At 40.9% G+C, this 24,177-nt stretch overlaps 1 protein-coding gene across 9 annotated transcripts in view; it reads right to left on the reverse strand.

The window, feature by feature from the left end:
- The window catches only part of SLC5A9 (solute carrier family 5 member 9), a 62,476-nt gene that overhangs the window by 22,463 nt on the left and 15,836 nt on the right, over window positions 1-24,177 (reverse strand). For all 9 annotated transcript variants that reach the window (XM_048498486.1, XM_048498489.1, XM_048498481.1 and 6 more), the window contains 7 exons: window positions 16,404-16,508; window positions 13,010-13,174; window positions 10,404-10,509; window positions 7,497-7,577; window positions 3,061-3,266; window positions 469-604; window positions 35-142 (listed from right to left, as the gene is read on the reverse strand). In XM_048498486.1, coding sequence (XP_048354443.1) covers window positions 35-142; window positions 469-604; window positions 3,061-3,266; window positions 7,497-7,577; window positions 10,404-10,509; window positions 13,010-13,174; window positions 16,404-16,508 — 907 coding nt within the window. The remainder of the gene's footprint in view (window positions 1-34; window positions 143-468; window positions 605-3,060; window positions 3,267-7,496; window positions 7,578-10,403; window positions 10,510-13,009; window positions 13,175-16,403; window positions 16,509-24,177) is intronic.

The raw sequence follows: 24,177 nt of genomic DNA on the forward strand, positions 1-24,177 counted from the left end.
ACTACCTGGTTCTCAGTGAATCAAATTCTCTCACCTACAGGCATGAGTTCCAATACCAGTTTAGGGTAGGCAATGTTTGAACAACCAACTTTAGCTCCACAGACCTTCTCACAGGCTTCTGGGACTACACATCCCACATGATCTACAGCAGGAAAATGCATACAGGTTTTATTGTAGAAAGTATAGAGGACAACTTTTCCTGGTCACTATTTGAGATAGAACAGACCTGAAGGGGAAGGGCCTTTCAGACTTCATCCAAAAATGTTAGGAGCTTCTGACACTTCCATTATACATATAAAGGGTGCCAAAGTCTATCTTGTGATGACTGCTTGTAAGTGTATGGCAAATTCATTTAAGCAATCCCATACCTATGACAAGCTCTCCAGTTTACTGGATGTGCCCTAGAGTAAGTTTACAATTAGTGAATATAGCCACAAATAGCTTAATTGTAACCTCATGATAGCTTACCTGGAAAGAGAGCTCTGCTGATCATGCCTGGCATGACAATGAAAAACATAGGGAAGATTTTCAAATATCCACCTAGCACTGATCCACCCTTAGCATGGGAAAGACTCTTAGCTGAAAGAGACCTTTGCACAATGACCTGGAGTAGAGTACAAAAGGGGAATAAGTTACAATGAAACTCAACATGGAGATTTTAAAAAATGTTTAATTGGTAAAAGAACCTTAGAACAAAGGGGGTCAAATCAATTTCAACAGAATAATTGAGCAATGGCATCCACTGAGTTGGTTAAAGCAGGTATTAGTACAAAATTTCAAATTTCTGTGAGAAACAGCTACTGTAAATGAGAATATGAGTTTAATTCAGAAGAAAATTTTCACTTATGGAAGGGGAGATGACTTTTACTGACTTTCTCCTCATGCCGCACACTTCCAATTCCCCCATGATGTTCTTGGAGGGGAGCATTTTGGGCAACACTGAGAGTGAAGTAAAGAAATCCTATGAAGAAGAAGAAGAAGAAGAAGAAGAAGAAGAAGAAGAAGAAGAAGAAGAAGAAGAAGAAGAAGAAGAAGAGGAGCAGGAGGAGGAGGAGGAGGAGGAGGAGGAGGATTTTGGATTTATATCCCTCCTTTCTCTCCTGCAGGAGACTCAAAGGGGCTTACAATCTCCTTGCCCTTCCCCCCTCACAACAAACATCCTGTGAGGTAGGTGGGGCTGAGAGAGCTCCGAGAAGCTGTGACTAGCCCAAGGTCACCCAGCTGGCGTGTGTGGGAGTGTACAGGCTAATCTGAATTCCCCAGATAAGCCTCCACAACTCAGGCGGCAGAGATGGGAATCAAACCCGGTTCCTCCAGATTAGATACATGAGCTCTTAACCTCCTACGCCACTGATGATGAAGATCCCTTCCTGTTGTGGAGATTTATTGCAGAATCCCTAACAAATATGTGAAGTGCAGCAGTGTAAAATTAAAGCAACTTTCTTCAGTGTGGGTGGGATTCTAAATTCACAAGCAAATGGAAAATCATATTGTTCTACAAATGCCTATACACTGTTCTTGTCATCCAGACAGCTAACAACTTTACAATAAACAGAAGATACATTCTGTATCTGGAATTGCACCTCTGGGTTAAATATCTGGTGCTAATCTGGTGAGAAGTGTTGTGCCTTTACAGCATAGTTTTATGTAATCATTTTGTTGACCTTAAATATGGTTCCCACAATGTACAGTTATTCAGAAGCTTCTCATTCTATTTTTTCATATCCCTTATCACAGGTTATTGTCCTGCCCACTGGGAATAAAACTTGTTCTAGTCTGTACGTTTTCCTAACGGTGTGCTTTAACTCTTCTACTGAATTATCTTATCCAAAAACATGCTTAAAATCTGTGAAACACAAATCTTTTTTATGTTCTGAAAGTAGCAGGATAAAGCAAAATCAGAACTTATTCGTAAATCTTTCCTAAAAAAAATTCAATTCCTACATTATCTTTTCCATGTATATAATTTCACAGGCCTCATTCCCTAAACTCATGCTAGAGGAAAATAGTAAACCTTAACATTCTTCAAGAATGGGGGTGGGGTGGATAGAGAAGGAACCTAACATTGGCCTCTTCTGCATGCACAGCTTACCACAGATTTTTCCAGTAGTCAAACCTTGTGTCTTGGAAATGTTTTTTGTGAAATTATTCTATACATTCCCCCCCCCATGTCATTTTGGGTTCCCCCTTTTGTTTTTTCAGTTCCATTTATTCCACATGCTACTGTTGAAAATGTATTATTCCTGATAACAGTGGGATGTCATCCATGTTGCAGATGATTAACCATCCTCCTATTTTTTTCCTTTTGCACAGGTGCTTTAGTGTTTATGCACAATTACATTTTGAAGTGGCAATGAAAAAATGTCTTAGTATGCATTTCTACCATTGAGATTTACCAATCCAAAATGGAAGCAAAAAACAACTCCTGGATCAGGTACCATCACCTGAAAGAACAGACATGTAGCCCCCACCCCATCCACACAAAGAACAACATGTTTCAGTCAAATCAGAGTTGCAGTAATGCACAATCATTACTGTGACAGTCTCCTGTCAATTTCCTACTGCACAGACAGCTTCCCTTGTCAATTTCATGCACTCCTAACTGAAAACAGTGTATCTTCACTGTAAGTTACGTTACTAATTCCAGATGACATTAACAACACTGATACAATCGACCTGATTTGTGGGTGTACTTTAATGTTACAATACTAATGCGATATGACAAAGAGTTTTTTTAAAAAATCCTTTTGAAAATAGGTTGATGAGGAGGAGAAAATGGCTAAAGGGGAGTTTGGGTGGCTACACAGGGGCATGGATGAGGGCCAGGTGTTTGTTGGGGCAGAGAAATAAAGACCATTTCAACATGATTGCACATTCAAAGGAAGCTGGCTCACAAATGGATTTTTTAAAAATCACAGTAAAAGTGCTATGGAAAATAATAGAGAAAAATGATCAGAAAACCTTTCTGGAAGAAAAAACATGTGGAATTAAAAGGAAAAAAATTAGCATTTGATGGCAAGATATGCTGTAAACAAATGTGGAAAAGGCCTTTGACTTTACCTGATCAGTGCACCAGCACCAGAGGGCAAGTACTGAGAGGCCAAAAATAAGTCCAGGCCATGGAATATCTCCACTAACAGGATCCCTGAGCATGTGGAAAGCATCTTGGCGTGGCAGGTGACAAGTAGTATTTGGGACAATGATGCTGGGTATTGCTCTACTATACTTTTCTTGCAGCCCTTCATACCACCCAACTTTCTCAAAGCCTGAAAAGGAAAAAAAATATACCATAAGTAAACAAAGTCCTTTTTTCCCATTTTTCTCCTTAGCCATGTGTCTTTTCTTCCTTTAGGATTTTTTCTCATTCCCTCCCTACATTCTTGGAAGCTGCATAAGATGATTCAGAACATTGTACTCAAAGCTTTAAAATACTGGTTGAGTGTTCTTGCAAAATAAAACTATCCTGAACTTCCTTGTTTTGTCTTCTCCAGCATTCAACACTGCTGATTCGGTGTTATCACTGTGCTATCATAATCATTCACTTGTTTGACTGTCTTTTTATTACTAAAAAAAATCAGAAGGGAATAATTGCAATAATGCAACAGCAGCAGTGAAGTTTGACCCACCAGAACCCATCATGATTCTGAGGGTTATTTTAATTTAACCCTGAGGGCTATTTTAATTCAACCACCTACAATTGAATTCCTTAGAAACTGAACAACACCTATGATTTCCAAAGTCATATCAGTTTCAATTTACTTTGATACAGCTTCTAGCAAACATGTTTCCTATTTTGGCTTAAGTCAAGCTAGTGAGTTTGCCTACATCCCACTGGGAGATTTGAAAACAACCATGTGAGATGTTGGGAGGCCAATAGTCACTAATTGCTTGGCCAATAGGTGAGGCAGAGGTGTGGACTGCATATGGAGCATTCCTGTTGAATTTGCTTCATCTTTGATTGATATGAAGTATCTATCTGCACAATCTTATGCAAGCAAGGAGCCACAAAACACAGCTGGATTCTCAAAGGTTTGAATGAGGACATGTTGCCTAGACTCAATTGGGCAGCCTACTAACGTCATGATCCCTATTGAGCTGGCTCTGGACTCTGATGTGGAAGTCTTTGAAGAACCAGATACATGGTCTGGGTAAGAATTAGAAACTCTGGAAGATCCCTGCAGGGCAGATGACCCTGGTCAATCTCCTCTAGAACATGATCTCATAGAGCCTATAGAAAGAGCTCCTCCACCAGAGCTTCTTACTGCCCCCCTCAGGTCCTAGAACAACAAAGCACCAGTCTAGGACTCAGTCCATAAGCCCATCAGAGTCTATTTCCATCCAGTAGGAAAGGCAGAGGACTCATGCTGAGATAGCCCAGATAATACACAGTGCCAGGCAGGCAACCTGTGCTTTGCTACCATAGGCCAGATCATTGTGGATGCAGTTCTTTGCAGGATTCTGCCCCCAGTTAAGCCTGGCTAGATAAGTCCCAAGCACAGTGTCCTGAGTTTGTGAAGCTGCTGTCCACTTAGTCAATTTAAGCCTTGGGGTGGGAGGGGAAGCTAACTGGATCAACTAGTCCACTATGTAACCGTGTTTCCATTCCAGTTCCTTGTTTCCAGTTCCTCATCTCCAAGCCTTGTTATCTAAACCTGAGGGCACTATCATTCAAGGAGACCTCATTGGCCCTGCTTTCAGAACATAGGAAACTTGGGGACTCCATATTTGAATTTGAGTTGCAGTTCAGAACTCTTAATAAATATTAGTTAACCCATACACTGCTGTCTATTTGCCCTCAGTGTATGGTGATAAAACAGCCACCATGATGTAGTGGTTGAATTGTCAGATTAGAATCTGGGAAACCCAACTTTGAATCCCCTCTGCCATGGAAACTTTCTGGTGACCTTGGGCCAGTTATACACTATCAGCCTTGACCTTGGCAAGTATTTGGATGGAAGACCTCAAACAAATTCTAAGGTGTGATATGAAAACAGACAATAGCAAACCACCTCTTGCTGTGACTTGATGCGAAAAAAGAAAAAAATCGAAGGCAACATGTACTATTTAAATCTATAGATATGAACATCTCACAATCCTCTTGCTGGGGTGTTGTGGGGTTTCTGGGCTGTACGGCTGTGTTCCAGTAGCATTTTCTCCTGACGTTTCGCCTGCATCTGGGGTTGGAATCTTCTGAAGATGCCAGCTACAGATGCAGGTGAAACATCAGGAGAAAATGCTACTGGAACACAGCCATAAAGCCTGGAAACCCCACAACACCCCAGTGATTCTGGCTGTGAAAGCCTTTGACAGTACAATCCTCTTGCTGTCTAAAAAGGCAGGAAAGTGCCTCACCAGTTGTTGCTTGTTGGAATAAAGCTTCCAGACTTTCCTATATTTTAGGGCTCAATAATTGCTCAGACTCAATCCAATCACCAAGTTAATTTTTCAATAAATCCTTCCAAATTTGCTGTAAAGGGCAGTTCATCATCTCACTAATTTACATTTCCGCTCTACAGCTATTTTGATACCGCTTCATGAGGTCTGTTTGGTTTTTGCTGGTAACTTTATAATAAGAACTCTGTTCCCTTGCAGGAATGAATTTTTTTTGTAAGACCTGTTTAGGGGAAGAATACAGGATTTTATATTCATTTTTAACAGATTGTTTTCAATCTAGAGCCTGGAAAGAGGGACAAGGCAGAAAAATCATAGTTTATATTCCTCTTATGTTGCAAGACTGATGGTAGAGCAATTCCAGGTCTTCTTGGATGACACATTTGCCCTTCACTCATTTCATTTGCATTTTGTGCTGGACTATTCAATATTCAGATCTCATTTTGAATGTAGACAAAGGCTGTGCATCTTTGTTATTACTGGGTTTATCAGCAGCCTTTGATACAGTGGACCATGACACCAAGCTGAGACATTTGGAAGTAGGTATCAAGGGATGTGCTCTAGAATGGTTTGAAATATTCTATGTAGATCAAACCCAGATGCTTGATATTGGAAACCATTTGTCATCACTGTATTGTTTGTTTTGTGGATTCCACAAGACACAGTTTTAACCACTATTCCCTTTTAATCATTATGTAAAGTTCGTAGGTGAGATCACTCTTGGTTTTGGAGCTGGGTATTGTCAATATGCTAATGACATTCAGCTGCGTATTCTTTATCCAGGCATGTAATGTTGATGTAGATATCCTACACTACCTAGCTACTATTGTCAAGAGGTTAAAGGTGAACAAATTGAAACTGGACCCTGACAAGACTGAGGTGATGCTGCTAAGGATGTCTAATGCCTTGGAGGGCTTTATGCTTCCAACCTTTGATGAGGTTTAGCTGACCTTTGCTGCCTCAATTAAGAATCTGGGGATTATACTTGACCCAGCATTATAGCTGAAGAAGCATGTTATCTAAACCACAAAAAAAGGTTTATTCTTTCTTTGCTTTGCCTGAAGGACGGATCTGTACCTCAACCTAATTGATATGGATGCATGGATCTATGAGACAGTAACCTAAAAGCCAAAATATGGTAAAACACTTTACATAGATCTGTGTTTAAAGACAATTTTAAAAATTCAGGTGCTACTAAAAATTGCAGCATGATTACTGTTAGAAGCCAGGAGAAATATGCATATTACATCTAATCTGACTAATTTCTGGGTTCAGCTCAACATACTAGTTATTATCTACAAAATCCAATATGACCTAGGATTTGCATATTTGCAAGACCTTCTTTTCTGATAGGTTCTGTTGATACAGATTCACTCATTTGAGTAAAGCCTTTTGAAGATACCATTCTGACAATGGGAAAGACCAACAGTCCTGTACCCAAGCATTCCTTAGTGCATCTCCCACCTGATGGAATGTCTGCCTCAGGAAACTTTGCATTTTTAAATTGTTCCATACAGTGTGTAAAACAGAATTCTTCAGGAGGGAATTATTGCTGAAGAAGCAAGTAAATTCAGATGTGAAAAATGTTTTTTTCCCTTCCTTGATCTGGTTGATTTGGAAACATAGATCCATGCCACAGTAGCCTCATTAGATTACTATAACAAACCAACCAAACCCCCACACTGTTATCATTCCACAGAATGCATAAAATAAAATTGTTCGGAAGGGTAATTTTAAAAAGGAAATACAGTTATAGTTTTAATGACTGTCATAAATTTTAAGCAGTTTCATTGCATGTATGTATTAAACTGTCTTTATTGCATTATTTCATAATTCTGCAATCCAATTTTATTCATTGTTTATTGCTTGTGTTATACTATTTTCATTGAATTATTTTAAAATGTTGTAGTCCATCTTGAGTTTCAGCAAGGAAGGCAGACTACAAATGGAGTAAATTAATACATATCTTTATATTAGTTTATTAGAAACTGTTTGATGTGGAATTTGTTTCTGAATACAGATGGCATAGATCCAGAGTGTTTTTGAAGTTAGGATCTATCATCCTGTCAACTAAGGAAGTAAGCAACATATTTCTTTCCTCTTACCTATGAACATGAGAACCAAAGCTCCAAGCACCATGATCACAGTCTGCAGAGCATCTGTGTATATTACAGCAGATAAGCCACCTATAAAAAGAACAGCAGAAAATTGACTTAATTACAAGTGCATCTATATTGAGATTGCTATAAAGAGATTGCTTTGAAAGTGAGTTTATTTCAATCTAAAAAATTAAATACAAAACATTTAAAGAAGAAACAACCTGGGAAAAATAATAATGTAAAATTGAGAATGCTCTGCTGTGACTAAATGTCAAGTGAATGTCAGAACTGAATGTCAAATCTGAATCCTGACAAGACAAAGGTAATGCTGTCAGTGAACATTGAGGTTCTGAGGGAGATTGTGCTTCCTACATTTGATGGCGTGCAGCTAGCCCTTGCTGATTCAATTAGAAGCTTAAAGGGTTATACTGGACACATAAAGTTAATGAAGGTACAGAAATGCTGTCTTCCATCTTCATTTAAACTGGAAGACGACTCTCCACCTTGCCTTTTTCTGGCTTTGTAGATGTATGGTGATCTTGAGATCAATATACTAGTGATCACCATCACTAGTGATCACCATCACTAATGTAATGCACTCTTGAAGTTATATCAGAAACTCTAGCTGATACAGAATTATGATGATGATGATGATGATGATGATGAATTCAATTTCTTAACCACTCTACCCCCGAAGGGCTCAGAATGCTGCACCTTAGTTACTACTGAGAGTTAGGCACAGTAGCCTACAGTCCCAACCTATTGTAACACTTCTTCCATGGATCTGTGCTTGAAGACAGTTTAGAAACTTCAACTGGTATGTGCATATTCATACGCATATGATACCCATTCTATATTCACTCCACTGGTTACCTATCAGTTAGTAGGTCTAATTCAAGATACTGGCTATCACATGCAAAGCTTTTCATGGCCTTTGACCCTCACATCTGTAAGACTAGATCTTCTGCTGTATATTTGTGGATCCTTAAATCTGAGGACTGGGCCCATTCATACTAAAAAAAGGATTTTTAACAAACTCAGGGGTCCACCCAGTTTTGTGGAAAAATCTGGAAACTTCAAAAAATTGGGGGAAAGTGGTTAAATCCACAAAAATACAGTAGGGCTATCTGAGGTGTAGTTGGGCCATACTGTGCCTGATGCACCCTCTGTGTTTTCCGCCCCCCGCCCCCGAGTGCCCCCCACCACACACCACAGTTCAGCCTGAAAGTGCAGACTGGAAAAAGCGGCCTGTTCACTTAAGTCTGAAAATGGCCTGGTGGGAACTACACTTCCCAGGAGACCTTGGGGCTCACAAGGTCTCCTGGGAAGTATAGTTCCCACCAGGCCATTTTCAGCCTCAAGTGAATAGGCCGCTTTTCCAGCCTGCACTTTCAGGCTGAATTAAGGTAAGTGTGTGGGGGTGGGATGGGGTTGCCACAGCGGGTGATTTTCTGCCCCCCCCAGGTGTGCACCCAGTGCAATGCACACCCCCACCCCCTAGTAGTTCTGCCCCTGCATAGAAAGCAACGCTATTAGCTGGCCTTCTTGTACCTCATGGAGCAGGTGGAGAAGTTGGGAGCAACAGCTGTTGCCACCACTAGATCCAGGCTGTATGGCAAAGGAGACAGAAAGACAGCAAGGTGGAACTGAGCCATGGTTATGCTCCCAGTGGGCAGTCTGAGCTGCAGAAGCCATGTGGCTGAGTGCAGGGATGGAGGGAAAAAGAGAGAAAGTAACAAATTAATGTGTGTGAGATGGGAAGGACATGAAAAAAATAATGAGTCTGTGTATCCGTGTGAGACTGGAGGGACTGATAATGAAAGATAAATTATCAACAGAGTATGTGTGTGTGATACAGTGGCATTTAAGGACAAGAGAGATAGTGTGTAAGTGTGTTTCAGGAGGCAATAGGGTTGCAGAGAGAAAGACAAAAAGTGGTAGGAGGGATTAGGAGGGACAGATAGCAAACAAGAGAAGGACATACATTGGTGGATGGAGAGAGAGAGAAAAGTGGAGGAATCAAAAGTGGAAAAAATGTGATGGCCACTTCCATATTTTCCTTGAAAGTACTTATTTGTATAATATACTTTTCTCATCACTAGAAGTATAAGAAATTTTCTCTATATATTCAAATCCTTTACACTGAAAGCTACTGCTTGAGTCAAAATAGTGGAATCCTGCATATAAAACACTGAAGAAAGCAGTTACTGCTCTTATCAAGGTATCACAGTATTCATCCTGCTCTGATAACCTGCTTAAAACCTTGGCTGTATTTCTTTTGGATCTGGCCTACGCAATAAGGTCAATGCTATCTGAAGAAAATGGAGAAGTTTGTGACAGTTTCCTTTGCCACCTGGTTGCACTAACAGTACAAGTGGACTAGCTAGTGTGGTTAGTGGTTGGAGGGTTAGAGTAAGCCTGGGAAGACCAAAGCTCAAATCCCCACTCACACAGGACAAAATTGGGTCAATTATTCCCTCTCTGACTTGCCTGCCTCACAGGGTTACTGAGAGGATAAACAAAACAGGGGGGAACATGTTTGTAGATTTTGGAGGATAGGTAGGCTAAAAATGTAATGAATTAGACAAAATTAATGAATAATGTTTTGATGATAGTGAACAACCACATAGGAAGTGCATTGACAGCCCTTCATCTAAATGTTGCATATTCACACCAACAAGTTGCTTTGGAAGATACCAGTCTGAATGCAGCAAACTGCAAGACTACTGCAGTTTATTTCAAGTGGGTCTTCATCACTGTTGTGGCTATTTCACATCAAGGCGATGATGACCTAGATTGAATTGAAAAAAATGTATGATCTAACATTTTGCTGATATAAAAGAGTTTAGATCCTAGATAAATAAACTACATACTACAAGTAAGGGTATCTCCATGACTATACTATGCAGTTACCAGCTATAGTGTAGATGGCTGTCACCACTAACAAGATCACTGTAGACAGGTAAAGGTTCCAACCCAGGGAGATTTTGATAAAAAGTGCACCAGAGAAAATATCTGTCTAGAGGGAAAAAAGAAATATTTGTTATTGTTTGGTCCAGTCATTCAGTATGTCTTTATAATAGTTTTGTTTGAAAAGGATCTTAAAACCATTCAAATGGCTAGGAGGCAAAATGGCCAGGTTGTGGAATTTTTTAACTGCCTGAATAACATACTTTTTTTGAGCAGATTCTCATTTCAAAGTTGTGAATAAGTAAGACCTTAGGATTAATATGTGTATTCTTCTCTGTATGACTAACTTGGACACTGAACCTGTTATCTTTGATTTTTCATTTAAATAGAACCTGTATAAACTCTGGTTCTAATCCATCGAGACTAGGGTTGTCAGGCCTGTGTCTGTGAATCCTAACAGTTCTTGATAGAGAGAGAGGGGGGAGCCTGAGAAAGGGAAGTGCCAAGGATGCTGAGATGTCAGTTCAAGGTAATCACAGCCACATAATCTAGACGTTTCTCCAATTTCTGTGGTACACCACAGAGAGTGGGGGAATTCACTGAGTGGGAGAGTTCACTGAGGTTGATGGCATCTTTTCCCCACAATTTTTCTCTTGTTACTCCCTTGATTGAGCACAGGCAATTGAAGAGGGGGTAGTAGTTGAATTACTATGGACAGACACCTGGCAATCCTAACGGAGAATCACAGTGTTTAAATCCCATTGCAATTAATAGGACAACTGTTTATGAACTTATCCCAATGATTTAAACGGGATTGTGACTATAATTATGAATAATTTATTTCTAATAGGGGCTAAATTATGTACTCTTGTAAATGTAGCTTGAATACAGAAGGATGAATGAGAACTAATTTAATATCAGGAAATCAGGGTAGACATTTGGATATGCCAAACTGAAAACAGGCGCCATTTGACTGGAGCAAAAAAAAGTATTATTCAAAAAAGTTGAACATTTGTAGCTTTTTTGGCTGCTATCAAAGGACTCCTTAAAGTTCTTTAAATTTAAACAGCTGCAGACCTCCCCCCCACCCGCCCTACTTGTTAAAGATTGGATCAGGCAGTTCAATTTTATTGGATCGCAAATGGAAGGAAATATAGAGGCCAATAAAATTGAATCCCCTGACCCAATCTTTACCAAACTCAGGGTTCATGTAAGGAGAGTCATCAGCAGCCATACTACAACTTTGGTATCTCTGACTTTTAACCAAGCCCTGCAACGATTCCCCATAGGGTATAAAGGAGTGGAAAATGTGCATTAAATCCAAAGAAAGTTGGGAAAAACTCCATATCAGTATGACAATTTGGCTTTTTTGGGTTTACCAAAAATTTTCAGATTCATTATACGTGAATCTGAAAAGTACTCTGTTTTTAAAAGTCCACACTCTTATTGGGAAGAACAATACTTAGAATGACAAATAAATACAGTAAAATGTTAGTGACTGGAAGTGATGGAAAATGGATGTTGCCAGTTAACTAAAAATAACAGCTAAAGCATTTAACTTTGGTGGTGGCCCTGCCTGGGATCCAGCTAGGGCTCATAGCCTTCTCTCCTACTGTTTGCTTGGCACTGTTGCTGCTAGCCAGCAAGCTTAGGCCAGGGATGGCAAGAAAGTAGCAGAGTTAAATGGGTGGTGTCAAGCAGGCTGTGGGTCCTGCCCATGGTTGTCACTCACTTGTCACTGATGCTCACTCATGATCACTGGAGTCTGCTGGGGAAAGCAGGTGGCAGCTCCCCAGTATGCAGGTTAACCAAGCATTCTTGTTAACTGAGTTCGGTACTAATTTATGTCAATACACATACATTTGAAGGGTCTGGCATTTAGAATGTCTGGTTAGATTATTTGCAAGAATAATATTGACTGTTGGAGGAGAATTGTATGGATACCATAGACCACCAAAAGGACAAATAAGTGGTTTTAGAACAAATCAATCCTGAGCTTTCCCTAGCAAGTAAAATGACTAAACTGATGCTATCATACTTTGATCACATTATGAGAAAATAAGACTCATTGGAGGCAATAATTTTGGAAAAACTTGAAGGCAATGGAGAAAAGAGAAATACCAAAAATAAAATGGATTAGTTCTATAAAAGAAGCCACAATCCTCAGCTGATAAGACCTGAGCAAGGCTGATAACAAGAGGCCATTTTGGAGGACGTTGATTCATAGGATTGTCGTGAGTTCAGAAGACAACTGACAGCACTTAACACACACACAATCTTATGACAGCTTGGACATTTGAACTTATCCAATTATTTATAATTTATAATTTTACTTATCCAGAATAGATTGAGAAGTACAAGGTTGTCCTAAGATTATTCTTGCAAATAATTTAACTAGGCATTAGTAATGCTGGAGCCTTCAATTTTATATGTGTCGACATATAATAGTTGAAAGTATGCTGAGATGATATAGTTTGCAGACACTGTTGGTTCTGATTAAAAAACAGTTCCATGAGATGCTAGAATGACATGTTCAAACATGCTCCATTCAATCTCTCTGAAAATGCTATGCTGTAGAAGCCACAATTATATGCCCAAATAATACATACTGATATCTTGGTGAATATATACAGGATAAGGGACAGAACAGACAGATAGATTTGAATTCTCTGTCCTCCAAATCTTTTCTTCAGGTATTCTGGCATAGTGACTACTCCTGCAGCAATATAAACTGGAACAAAGATCCAGCCAAGCACAAGCAATGCCCAGGTAGCCTAGGAAGAAGGAGGAAAATATCCACTCATTATATTGGTTTTGCACAGAAAATAAACTCAGTTCTATACAAACAACACTGCCAGTACAAACACTGTTAGACTATCAGTATCTTCATTGACCCAAAAGGCAGAGGCATGAAGTGCTTTGAAAATGGAGTATAATGTTTGGTTGTCAGCTAGACAAGTATAGAGCAACATGGCAACTAAAAGAAAGGCAAGAGAGAATAGCTGAAATATGCCCTCCGGAGGTTGGGCAGTATAAAAATCCCATGAATAAATAAATAAATAAAATGAATAGATGCAGTAAGATATTGTGGACCCACTGGTCTCAGTGTGTTATGGGAGTGGTACCACGAAGACCAAGGTCCAAAGTTTGATGTTCCTGTGTGAATGGTCACATATGTGTACCTCACCTGTTCCCTTGATAACAACTAGTATATCTAAAAATAATTAATATGATCAAGCCATTTGAAAATAAATATTACCGCATATACTCACATATAAGTCGATTTTTTTGTGCTGAAAAAGCCCCCCTCGACTTATATGCGAGTGAGGTGTATTTTAAAAAAGATTTTAGGGTTTTTACTTTGTTGGCTGCCAGGGGGTGCAGTTTTTAGGCTAGCGGCATCAAAATTTCACGGTATCATCAGATGACACTCCTGAGGTTGCCCCATCCCCATTGTTTCCAATGGGAACTAATAGTAGATGGGGTTACATTTTGAGGGTCCATAACTTTGGACCCCTTGAACCAAACTTCACTAAATCTGGGTGGTATCATCAGGAGGGTCTCCCAAAGATACTCTGAAATGTTGGTACTGCTGACATAAACATTCCTCCCCTGACAGGCACCCTCAATTTTTCCCCAGATTGTCCCTTTAAATCACCCCCCCCCCACACACACACACTTCTGAGTGGATTTAAAGGGAGAATCAGGGCTTACAGAGCTAGTTTACTGTTTTTCTTTGAAATAAATATTCAAAAACATTTAACCCACTGATGCCTCAATTAATGTAATTTTATTGATATCTATTTTTATTTTTGAAATTTACCAGTCGTTGCTGCATTTCCCACCCTTGACTTATACACGAGTCAATAAGTTTTCCTAGTTTTTTGTGGTAAAATTAGGTGCCTCGACTTATATGTGGGTCAACTTATGCACGAGTATATACAGTAGTCATAATAATATTGGTTTGGGGAAATCTCTCTCTCTTTCCCCATCCCACTTCTTTGTTATTTCAGCCAGAATGCACTTCATTGTACCAGGATATTATTAGCAAATGACCTTTAGCATAAAAAGAAAACATTCATCTTAGAGACAGTTGATAAGCAGTTTTTTGGGTAACTGAAAAGTGTGCATCTCTCTTCTGATCTCCATGGGTTTCCACGCCTATTTAACTACTTTCACTGCAAGGAATCCCAATTCCTCCAAAAGAGGAACAGTTCTGGTCTTCAAGTATCGCTAGTAAAGGGTTAGCCCCACCTTTTTTTCTGTCAAGTCACAGCTGATTTATGGCAACCCCATAGGGTTTTCAAGGCAAGAGACATTCAGAGGTGGTTTGCCTCCCTCCATGTCATGCCTTGACCATTCTTAGACTTCTGTGATCTTACCAGACCATTTTAGCCATGATCTATCCAAGTCAGGACTTAATTTAAGGCTAGTGACAGTGTCTGTCAGATTGATGGGATTATTTACTGTTGGGGCAATGGACAGGCACTTGAATTTGAAAATAGCAGTTTAAGAACAACTTGTTTCTAACAATATTGCATATAAAACCATGCCTTTTATTCAAAATTAAATATCTTTGGGCAAGGGATAGGGGCTTAAACTCATAATGTCCAGAGATACATTTCTGAAGTGTACATCAAGTGGGATCAAAATTGCTTTTGGTTTCCACAGAGACTCTGTTGGTAGTATAAACTTTTGAATGTGGCTGAAATTCCTTTTACAATTTTGTGTACCTCAGTGTTTAATAATAGACTACTTTTAAGAGATTTCAAATGTCCCACAGAAGGAGTTTATTACAGAAATGTACATATGTGCTATTGTCATGATCAGCCTGTTTGATCCTGCCATGTTTCACCTCCCGCCTGGGATCTGGGCACCTGCTTCTGTTCAGACCCCCTCCCCTTTTCTTTTTATCAGACCTGTTATCAGCTTGTTAAGCACCTGTTGTTGCAGCTTTCTCAGCAGAGTGGAATGTAGGTTCTTTTGACCGTAGTGGGGGAGGGCAGTTTCTCCTTCCAGCAGACCTTGGGGCTGCAGAGGTATCAGGACATGGGGTGTTGTGGGGTATAATGGTGCTTGCAATATTGCTTATGCTTAGTTCTAGCAATAGAAGTATAAATGCTAATTTCCTGATGCTGTTCATAATAAATAAATCAACTGAAACCAGAATCTTGTTATCGAACAGTCTGGGGTGTGACAACTATGTGTTAGGGGCAATGTGGCATTTAATTTTAGATATTCTGAAGTCAATTTGTCTCACATTCCCCAGAATTTGATGTAAAGGATTGTGAAAAAGCTGGAACTTGGAATAATTTCTACCAGCAAAGAGATGATACTCAGATGTTTTAGCCAAATTTAGGAACACGCTTATTTTTACCATCTAACAGTTTTATAAGTAATGGATTATAGCATCAAAGGATAAATGAGTGAATAATGATTTCTGTGGGTTGTCTCACTGCAACTCTGAGGTTTTCAAGGCAAGAGATACAGAAGTGATTTGCCAGTGCCTTCCCTTCTGCATTAGTAACTCTAGTCTTCCATCAAGTACTGGATTTTCCTGCCCACATGACAGCTGTTTCCCCTGACACTGTCCCTGCAGCAGCTATTTAAAAATTATTTAAAAACCAGGTGTTCAATATTGTTAAAGTGATACAGCATCACAAACCATGTAGCAGATTTTTGGAGTTCTCAGTTTTCATTTCAAGAAAAAAGGAAGTTTTAGTTATTAGAACTCCGAACCTGCATTTGGCTCTCAGATAGCCTAGGAACTACAATTCCCATTTCAAGCCTCTGTCAGCATGGCCAATTGGGCTATGCGTTGGTAGGGAGACTGATAGGGAATTGTAGTTCCTGAACATCTGAGAGTCACTGGCAGGTTCTTTACCCTGCCTGCTCTAGCACTCTTCCACAAGTCCAATATAGAGAAAAAAAAGCATATCATCACAACAGAAGCGGCTAGAGACTATGTTGAAGAGTAAGCTGAATCCCTCCAGCAAATCTTACATTCCACTCAAAGCCTCCAACTGCAAGACCTCCAGAAGCTCCTGTGCCTGCTAGGCCAATAAATAAACCACTCCCCACATTGCTGGACATCAGAGATGCTCCAATCTGAAACACAAAACACACATGGCAATTAAACCTAGAAGAACTACAAGGATTAGATTTCTTTGCATAAAGAAAATGATATATTATATAAGATCATTTTAATATTTTAGCACCTAGATGTATGAATTTTACTTATTTGTCCAATACAATGTTGACACTTTGAGTATTCTAAGTCTGCAACTTATTTATCCAGCAGACCTGATTTGGATAGCCTAACAGTATAGTCACTTTGATCATATATTCATGGTTTGTTGTTATAACTTGACCATGCTCGTTCCTGTTTATTTCTCTTTGAAATACTACTGAAAAATCTCTTCATCATAATTTCTTTCTAGGTTTGGAATTTAAGTTGCTTGGTTTTGTTTCCAAAGCAGAATCAATACATTATGAATCCTCCATTGCATCATGTTTTATGTTCAAATTTTGTGCAGAGCACTGGACAAATTGGGTTTGTTGCAAAATTCATTTCTTTCAATATGTGTGTGCTTTTTTCTCTCTTCTACATGATTGATGTGCATGACAGATCACCAAATGCAGTTGCTGTTAGCCTAAAAAGCTGCATAGGGCTGCATCTTGTTTCCTACCAATGTTGTTCTCACATGCTGGTAGAAGACAGCAAGAGAAGAGGACAGAAGGCCAAAACAATATTACAAAATAAACTGTTCAGGCAACAATAAATACAGCAATAAAAGAAAACACAGCATGGTTCAAATTGGCAGGGCCAGGACATAACATTGGCCCATTTTGCACAGAATGCTTACCTTGGGGCTCTTCACTGTTCAGTGAGTTTGTAGTGCAATCTCCTTGCATTTCTCAGTTTACATGTGAGGAGGTAGCCCACAGCCTGCAGCGCACTTCGTTTGCTGTACTCTGCTGGGCCTCTGCTTCTGCCTCTGCTCCACCCATCAACACACTTAAAGGCACAGCTCTCATAACAATCTGTAGTCCCAAGACAAGAGCTGATATTCCTTCCCTTCTTTTTACTACCCTTCTCTCATCTCCAGAGGTGTATTGGGGAGAAATGTCACCTGGGGACAACACCTGCTCCAGGTGCCCCCACCCCCATGCCCCCCTTGCGCTCAGGAATGGGGCTCAGGGGTGAGGCTCAGATGGACACTGCAGTGGCAGGCTGGCTTCCTGTAGGCCACCTCCTGCCCTCCCCAGGCCCTGGAGAGGGCAGAAGTTAGCCTGTGGGGAGGCGGGGGAGCAGGGTGCTGCAGCAGGTGGCCCAGGAGCCAGCCTGCCACCACAGTGCCAGTCTGAGCCACACCCGAGGACCTGGGGAGGGAAGGAGGCAGTTTGGATGGGCAGTGTCTTTAGGCATCTCCCCAGCACCGACCCAGCTCTTCTGAGTTGGGTTGGCACAGGGGAGGAGGGGGAGGGGCAATTGCACCCAGAGCAGGAAAGATGTCCAGGGCAAAGCTATGCTCACTAGCAAATCTGCCCGCTGTGGTAGTGAAGCAAATTAAAAGTCACACTAGAAGTGGTCTTGCTTGCTGTGAAGAGAATAGAAAGTGAAAGCGGGGCTCCAGGAAATAGATCCATACAAGAAATCTTGCCATGACACCCATTTGGCACCGTAGCTCACCAGACACCCTGTGCATAATCAGTCATAGTTTGCATCAAGGTGAGAATTTTGCATAAATCTTCTTGGCTGCCAGTTCATACTGTAACATCATATAGGTGATATAATGATCCTCTTCAGATAAAAGATAAATGATTTTGTCTGCGACTGAATGATGGGCTAGCCTAGCTAAAATGGCTTAAAAAAACTTGGCCCTGGAAATCGAAGTATCTTCTTCAATAAACTGTATTATCTCTATTCCTCTCCCCTCCCCACCCCCTAAATAGTGGGTCTTCTGTCACTGCAATGGTGAATGCTTAGCTATGAGTAATTGAATTTGATTGCCCTCTCAACTTTTAGATAGTTAAAATAGTAATTCTGTATGTGACTTGAAATCTTTCTGGAAGCAAATGCTACAAAGATCTTATCTAGTATATCAATGATTACAAGACTCACTAGCATTCTTATCTTGGGTAGCATTTGCTTCCAGAAAGATTTCAAGATTGGCTCCCAAGAAATGCAAACACCTTCTATAAGACATATGTCCTTATTGTAATAGACAGGATAAGTAAGTAACAAGCCTTTATTGGCATAAAATAAACATACAAAATAAGCATACAAAATTTGCCCATTATTGCTCACAATTATAGACACTGGTACTAAAATACTAAATACTAAAATATATACATGGTCCTTCTGTAACTATAGGACATTCCTTCAGCTAAGCTGGACTCACTCTAAACGCCCTCGATGCTGACATTGGTAGGCTTTCAGAAAAAATTACTGCTGGCCAGCTATAGCGTGGTCATAATACATAGACGCTTGATTGCGTATTCATCTTAGACTACTGCCTCTATTATCAAGTAAAATTTTGCTACATTCTCATTATCAGGATCCATGTTGTTCAAAAGCATAGGTATCTTAAGAGCATCGGTTAGATTGTTATACAGAAATGGGATAAGTGCAGATTGCATTCTGATTTTTTTGCAACCTTGCTATCAATGAAAGAGGGTATGATCGAGTGTCTCCACTCCGACCCATATTGCATGGACATAGCCTCCTGTTTATCAATTGTTGATATCTCGCCATAGAGCATAGAAGGCATTAGATTGAATCTGGCCAGTGTTAAAGCTCTCTTAATTTAGGGTTGGTGGATCCAATGCAACACTGGCCATGCGTCCTTGTTCAATCTGGAATAAGCAGGGTCAGGGGAAACACGCTTCCTCGCGAGTTGCTATCATGTCCCGATACTCTTTGTTCTAATAGCTTATTTCAAGCAGCTGGCATACTTGATAGGGAAAAGAGGGACTAACGACTCTAATGAAAGCCAAGATAAGTTGATTTTTTCCCTCAACTAGCTCTGTTTCACCTTGTGAATTTTGCATAGTCGGAAAGCATGAGGTGTGGTGCAAACTGGAGGACATCCGCAAATAGTGATAATGAGCCAGTATCTGACAGTTCTCAGCCAGGCCATCGCGGGCATATGATATTTGCCCGAAGTTCTAAACATAGGGCTGCATATGAAGTAATAATTTGGTAAGCCCATAATTTTATGGAAGAAACGATTACCAGGTTTATATTTTTATTTATAGTCTCGATCCAAATTGGTGCTCCATAGAGGAGCTGAGAGCGCATTTCTAGCATTGAACACCTTCAATGGTATATACCAGGCCCCACAGTGAAAAAGAAACGCTGAATTGCTAGGGCACTGTTGTTAGCTGCAGCGAGTGCTAATTTCCTATGTACTGCCCAATTAAGGTTGCTGGTAAGAGTTATGCCCAAATATTTGAACTGGTTGACTTGTTCTATGGGTCTGTTATTGATGGTCCATGTATGACTAGGGGGTCTTCTAGCGAAGACCATTATTTTGGTTTTTTCATAGTTAATTACCAGTTCAATAGACAGGATAAAGAACATATGTAAAGCTGTGCAACAATATCCTATCGTCTAAAGTAACCAAAAGTTTATCATTTTCAAAACCACAGGCACTCCCTATATCATGGAATACAAAAGCAGAGAAAGGAGTTTGTGAAACATTTCTTACTACACAAACTTTTTTTCCTAGGTTTGCAAAAATGTCACACACAATTTAGGGATCTGGGAAAGACTGAGAGATTAACAAACAATCCAAAGAGGAAGGGAACCCTCCTATGGAGATGGCACGAGGCCATGCCAGCAGATTTGCCCTCCCCGGGTCACTTACCCCAGCAAAGGGGCAAATCCGCCAACAGCCAGCCATTGTGGTCCTAGACTGCAGCCAGACACAGTGCAGAGTACCTTGTCAGTGCTCCAGCACCCCCACATTTTCTGCCAGCATAGTGGGAGCATTTTGGAGGTGTTGCCATGGGTAGAGCCGACATTAGTTGGCTTCCACCCTGTCAAAGACCTGACCTGGTCTTTGGGGTGGTAACAATTCTGAGCACTGTGGGCTCTGAACCAGAAATTCTCAAATGCCAAAATATATTTTAAAAATGTATTAATGTAAGATGCTAAAATAAGTAAAATAGTAAAATACATATCAAGGTGCAAGACTGTTACACACACACACACACACACAGATATAACAAAAAGTTAATACCAATGTAAAAATCTCACAAGCAGGAAAATAATAATCACCTTCAGAACATGCACAAAGTTCAAATAGAATTTCGGGCACACTGTAGGGCAAGAAGCACAGAAACAAAGAAAGAATAATTGCTAACACTGAGTGAACCAATTTATGATCTAGGTTGATCACAACAGGTGATCATTGATTGACTGATCTGGGCACACTCTGACCAGCACATTCTACACTGTGAGCGAGTTTAACCCTCCCCTATGAAATGAAACTTTTGCAAACATTCTCAAAGCAACTGGTCTCAGCTGGTTCAAATTAATTAGGATAACACCATCTTTCTAACAAGCAAAGTGACCTCGAGGGGATAAATGCTCACCCCAAATAAGCAACAAGTGCAGTGTAGGGGTGAGCCAGCGAACCCAGCAGAGCCTCAGACAGGGCACAGGAATGCCTGCGTCATCTGTTGCCTTCTGTCCAGGATGCTTGGAGGTTATTTAAAAACACAGTAATAAAAGCTCAGCTGGAATGTGTTCCGCAGGTTAGGAAAGGCAGCACCCAGTCCAAAAGAAAGTCACCATGGTTAACAAGAGAGGTTGAGGAAATTATCAGAAAAAAGAAAATGTCTTTTAGAAAATGGAAGTCCAGTTTGACTGATGAAGAATATGAGAGGGAACAGAAATGGTGGCAAAAGAGAAGCAAGTTAGCTGTAAGGGAGGCAAAAAAGGATTATGAGGAACACATGGCTGCGAACATCAAAACCAGCAACAAACAGTTCTTCAAGTACATCAAAAGCAGGAAGCCAGCTAGGGAAGCAGTAGGCCCGTTAGATGACAAAGGAACAAAGGGTGTGCTAAAAGATGACAGAGAGATTGCAGAGAAGCTGAATGAATTCTTTGCATCTATCTTCACCCAAGAGGAGGTGAGGAAAATTCCTGCACCTGAACCCGCCAGTTTCTTAGGAGGCGATTCTGAGGAACTAGCTGGCGATAGTGGTAGACAAGGAAGAAGTTCTGGCAGCCATTGATAAACTGGGGTAATGCTACCAAATCTTCTGGCCCAGATTGCATTCACACCCAAGAGGTTCTTAAAGAGCTCAAGCCACGAATCATTGCGGATCTTCTCACCTTTAATATGCAATTTAGCCCTGAAATCAGGCCCCATCCCTGAAGACTTGAAGATTGCCTATGTCACACTAATCTTTTAAGAAAGGGTCTAGGGGGGACCCGGGAAATTGGCTGGCAGGCCAGCCAGTTTCCGTTGACATCTGTTCCTGGCAAATTAGTAGAATCTATCATTAAAGATAAAATTATTAAACATGTAGAAAAGCAAGACCTCGCTGAGAAAGAGTAAGAATGGCTTTTGCAGAGGCAAGTCCTGTCTTACAAACTTACTAGAGTTCTTTGAGGGTGTAAACAGGCATGTGGATAAGAGGGAACTAGTGGACATTGTCTACTTGGATTTTCAAAAAGGCTTTTGACAAAGTTCCTCACCTCAGGAGCCTATTGAGAAAACTCAGCAATGAAGGAATAAGAGGGGAAGTCCCTCCTATGGATTAAAAACTGGTTGGAGAAACAGGGTAGCCAAAAGAGTGGTGTGTAAATGGGAAATTCTCACAATGGGAGAGATGTAGGGAGTGGTGTCCCCCAAGGATCCGTTTTGGGACCAGTGCTCTTTAACCTATTCATAAATGACCTGGAAGTAGGGGTGGGTAGCGTGGTGGCCAAGTTTGCAGATGATACCAAATTATGTAGGGTGGTGAGAACCACAAAGGATTATGGCGAGCTCCAAGCAGACCTTGATAAATTAGGTGAGTGGGCTAAGAAATGGCAAATGCAGTTCAATGTAGCAAAATGTAAAGTGATGCACATAGGGGCAAAAAATCCAAACTTCACATACACGCTACAGGGGTCAGTGCTATCAAGACCAGGAAAGGGATTTGGGCGTCTTAGTTGATAGTTCCATGGGAATGTCAACTCAATGCATGGCAGCTGTGAAAAAGGCAAACTCTATGTTGGGGATAATTAGGAAAGGAATTGATAATAAAACTGCAAAGATTGTCATGCCCTTATATAAAGCCGTGGTGCGACCGCACTTGGAGTACTGTGTTCAGTTCTGGTCGCCACATCTCAAAAAGGATATTGAAGATATAGAAAAAGTGCAGAGAAGGGCAATGAGGATGATTGAGGGACTGAAGCACCTTCCTTATGAGGAGAGGCTGCAGAGTTTGGGACTCTTTAGCTTGGAGAGGAGATGTCTGAGGGGAGATATGATTGAAGTCTATAAAATTATGCATGGGGTAGAAAATGTTGACAGAGAGAAATTTTTCTCACTTTCTCACAATACTAGAACCAGGGGGCATACATTGAAAATGCTGGGGGGAAGAATTAGGACTAATAAAAGGAAACGCTTCTTCACGCAACGTGTGATTGATGTTTGGAATATGCTACCACAGGAGGTGGTGATGGCCACTAACCTGGATAGCTTTAAAAGGGGCTTGGACAGATTTATGGAGGAGAAGTCGATTTATGGCTACCAATCTTGATCCTCTTTGATCTGAGATTGCAAATGCCTTAACAGTCCAGGTGCTCGGGAGCAACAGCCGCAGAAGGCCATTGCTTTCACATCCTGCATGTGAGCTCCCAAAGGCACCTGGTGGGCCACTGCGAGTAGCAGAGTGCTGGACTAGATGGACCCTGGTCTGATCCAGCTGGCTTGTTCTTATGTTCTTATGTTCTTATGTTCTTATGTTCTTATGTTCTGGGCACACACACTCACCTGTCACAAGACCCCCGTGACTCACGGGTCACAAAGGGACAAAGGTATTGTGCAACATTCTCCCGCTCTCCCGCCTTCCCCAAACCCTTAATAAAAGGTGCCAGGGACACCAGCTCGGCAGAGTAGCCAGATCCACAGATCGCGCTAGCCCGCCGCTAGCTTCTCTCTACCGGATGATATCGCTGCATCTTGTCTCTTCATTGTGTCGCCCGTAACGACTTCAGTGCAGTTTTGAACTTTCTTAACTCATGAGAAAAGCAAAAGGATTTTATTAGGCCTTAGCATTCAAAATGGATTTCCTCTTGACACACCCAATCTTTGCCTGCCAGAATATTGGCACTAGGACTTGGGCTTACATGACCCTTTCAGGTGGTATAAGTCCATGGAGCCCAATGGAGGGTCTATGATGGCAGGGAGGCTTTTAAGGTTTTTTATCTCCTCACACCACTGAGAAGCCCTCTTAGAGGCAGCAAGGCAGAGCTGCAGAGGCGTACCTCCCATTGGGCAAAGTGGGCAGCTGCCCTGGGTGCCACCTTGTGGTGGGCGACAAAATTGCAGGTTTGTGAGGGATTTTGTATTTTCAGTGTTTTTCCGTTTTTGGCCTGCAGGGGGCGCAGATTTTAGGCTAGCAGCACCAAAATTTCAGGGATTTTTCAGGAGACTCTCCTGATGATATCATCCAGGTTTGGTGAGGTTTGGTTTAGGGAGTCCAAAGTTATGGACTCCCAAAGGGAGTGTTCCCATTCCCCATTGTTTCCAATGGGAGCTAATAGGAG

This window comes from Sphaerodactylus townsendi, linkage group LG05 (genome assembly GCF_021028975.2).
Source record: "Sphaerodactylus townsendi isolate TG3544 linkage group LG05, MPM_Stown_v2.3, whole genome shotgun sequence".
NCBI lineage: Eukaryota > Metazoa > Chordata > Lepidosauria > Squamata > Sphaerodactylidae > Sphaerodactylus > Sphaerodactylus townsendi.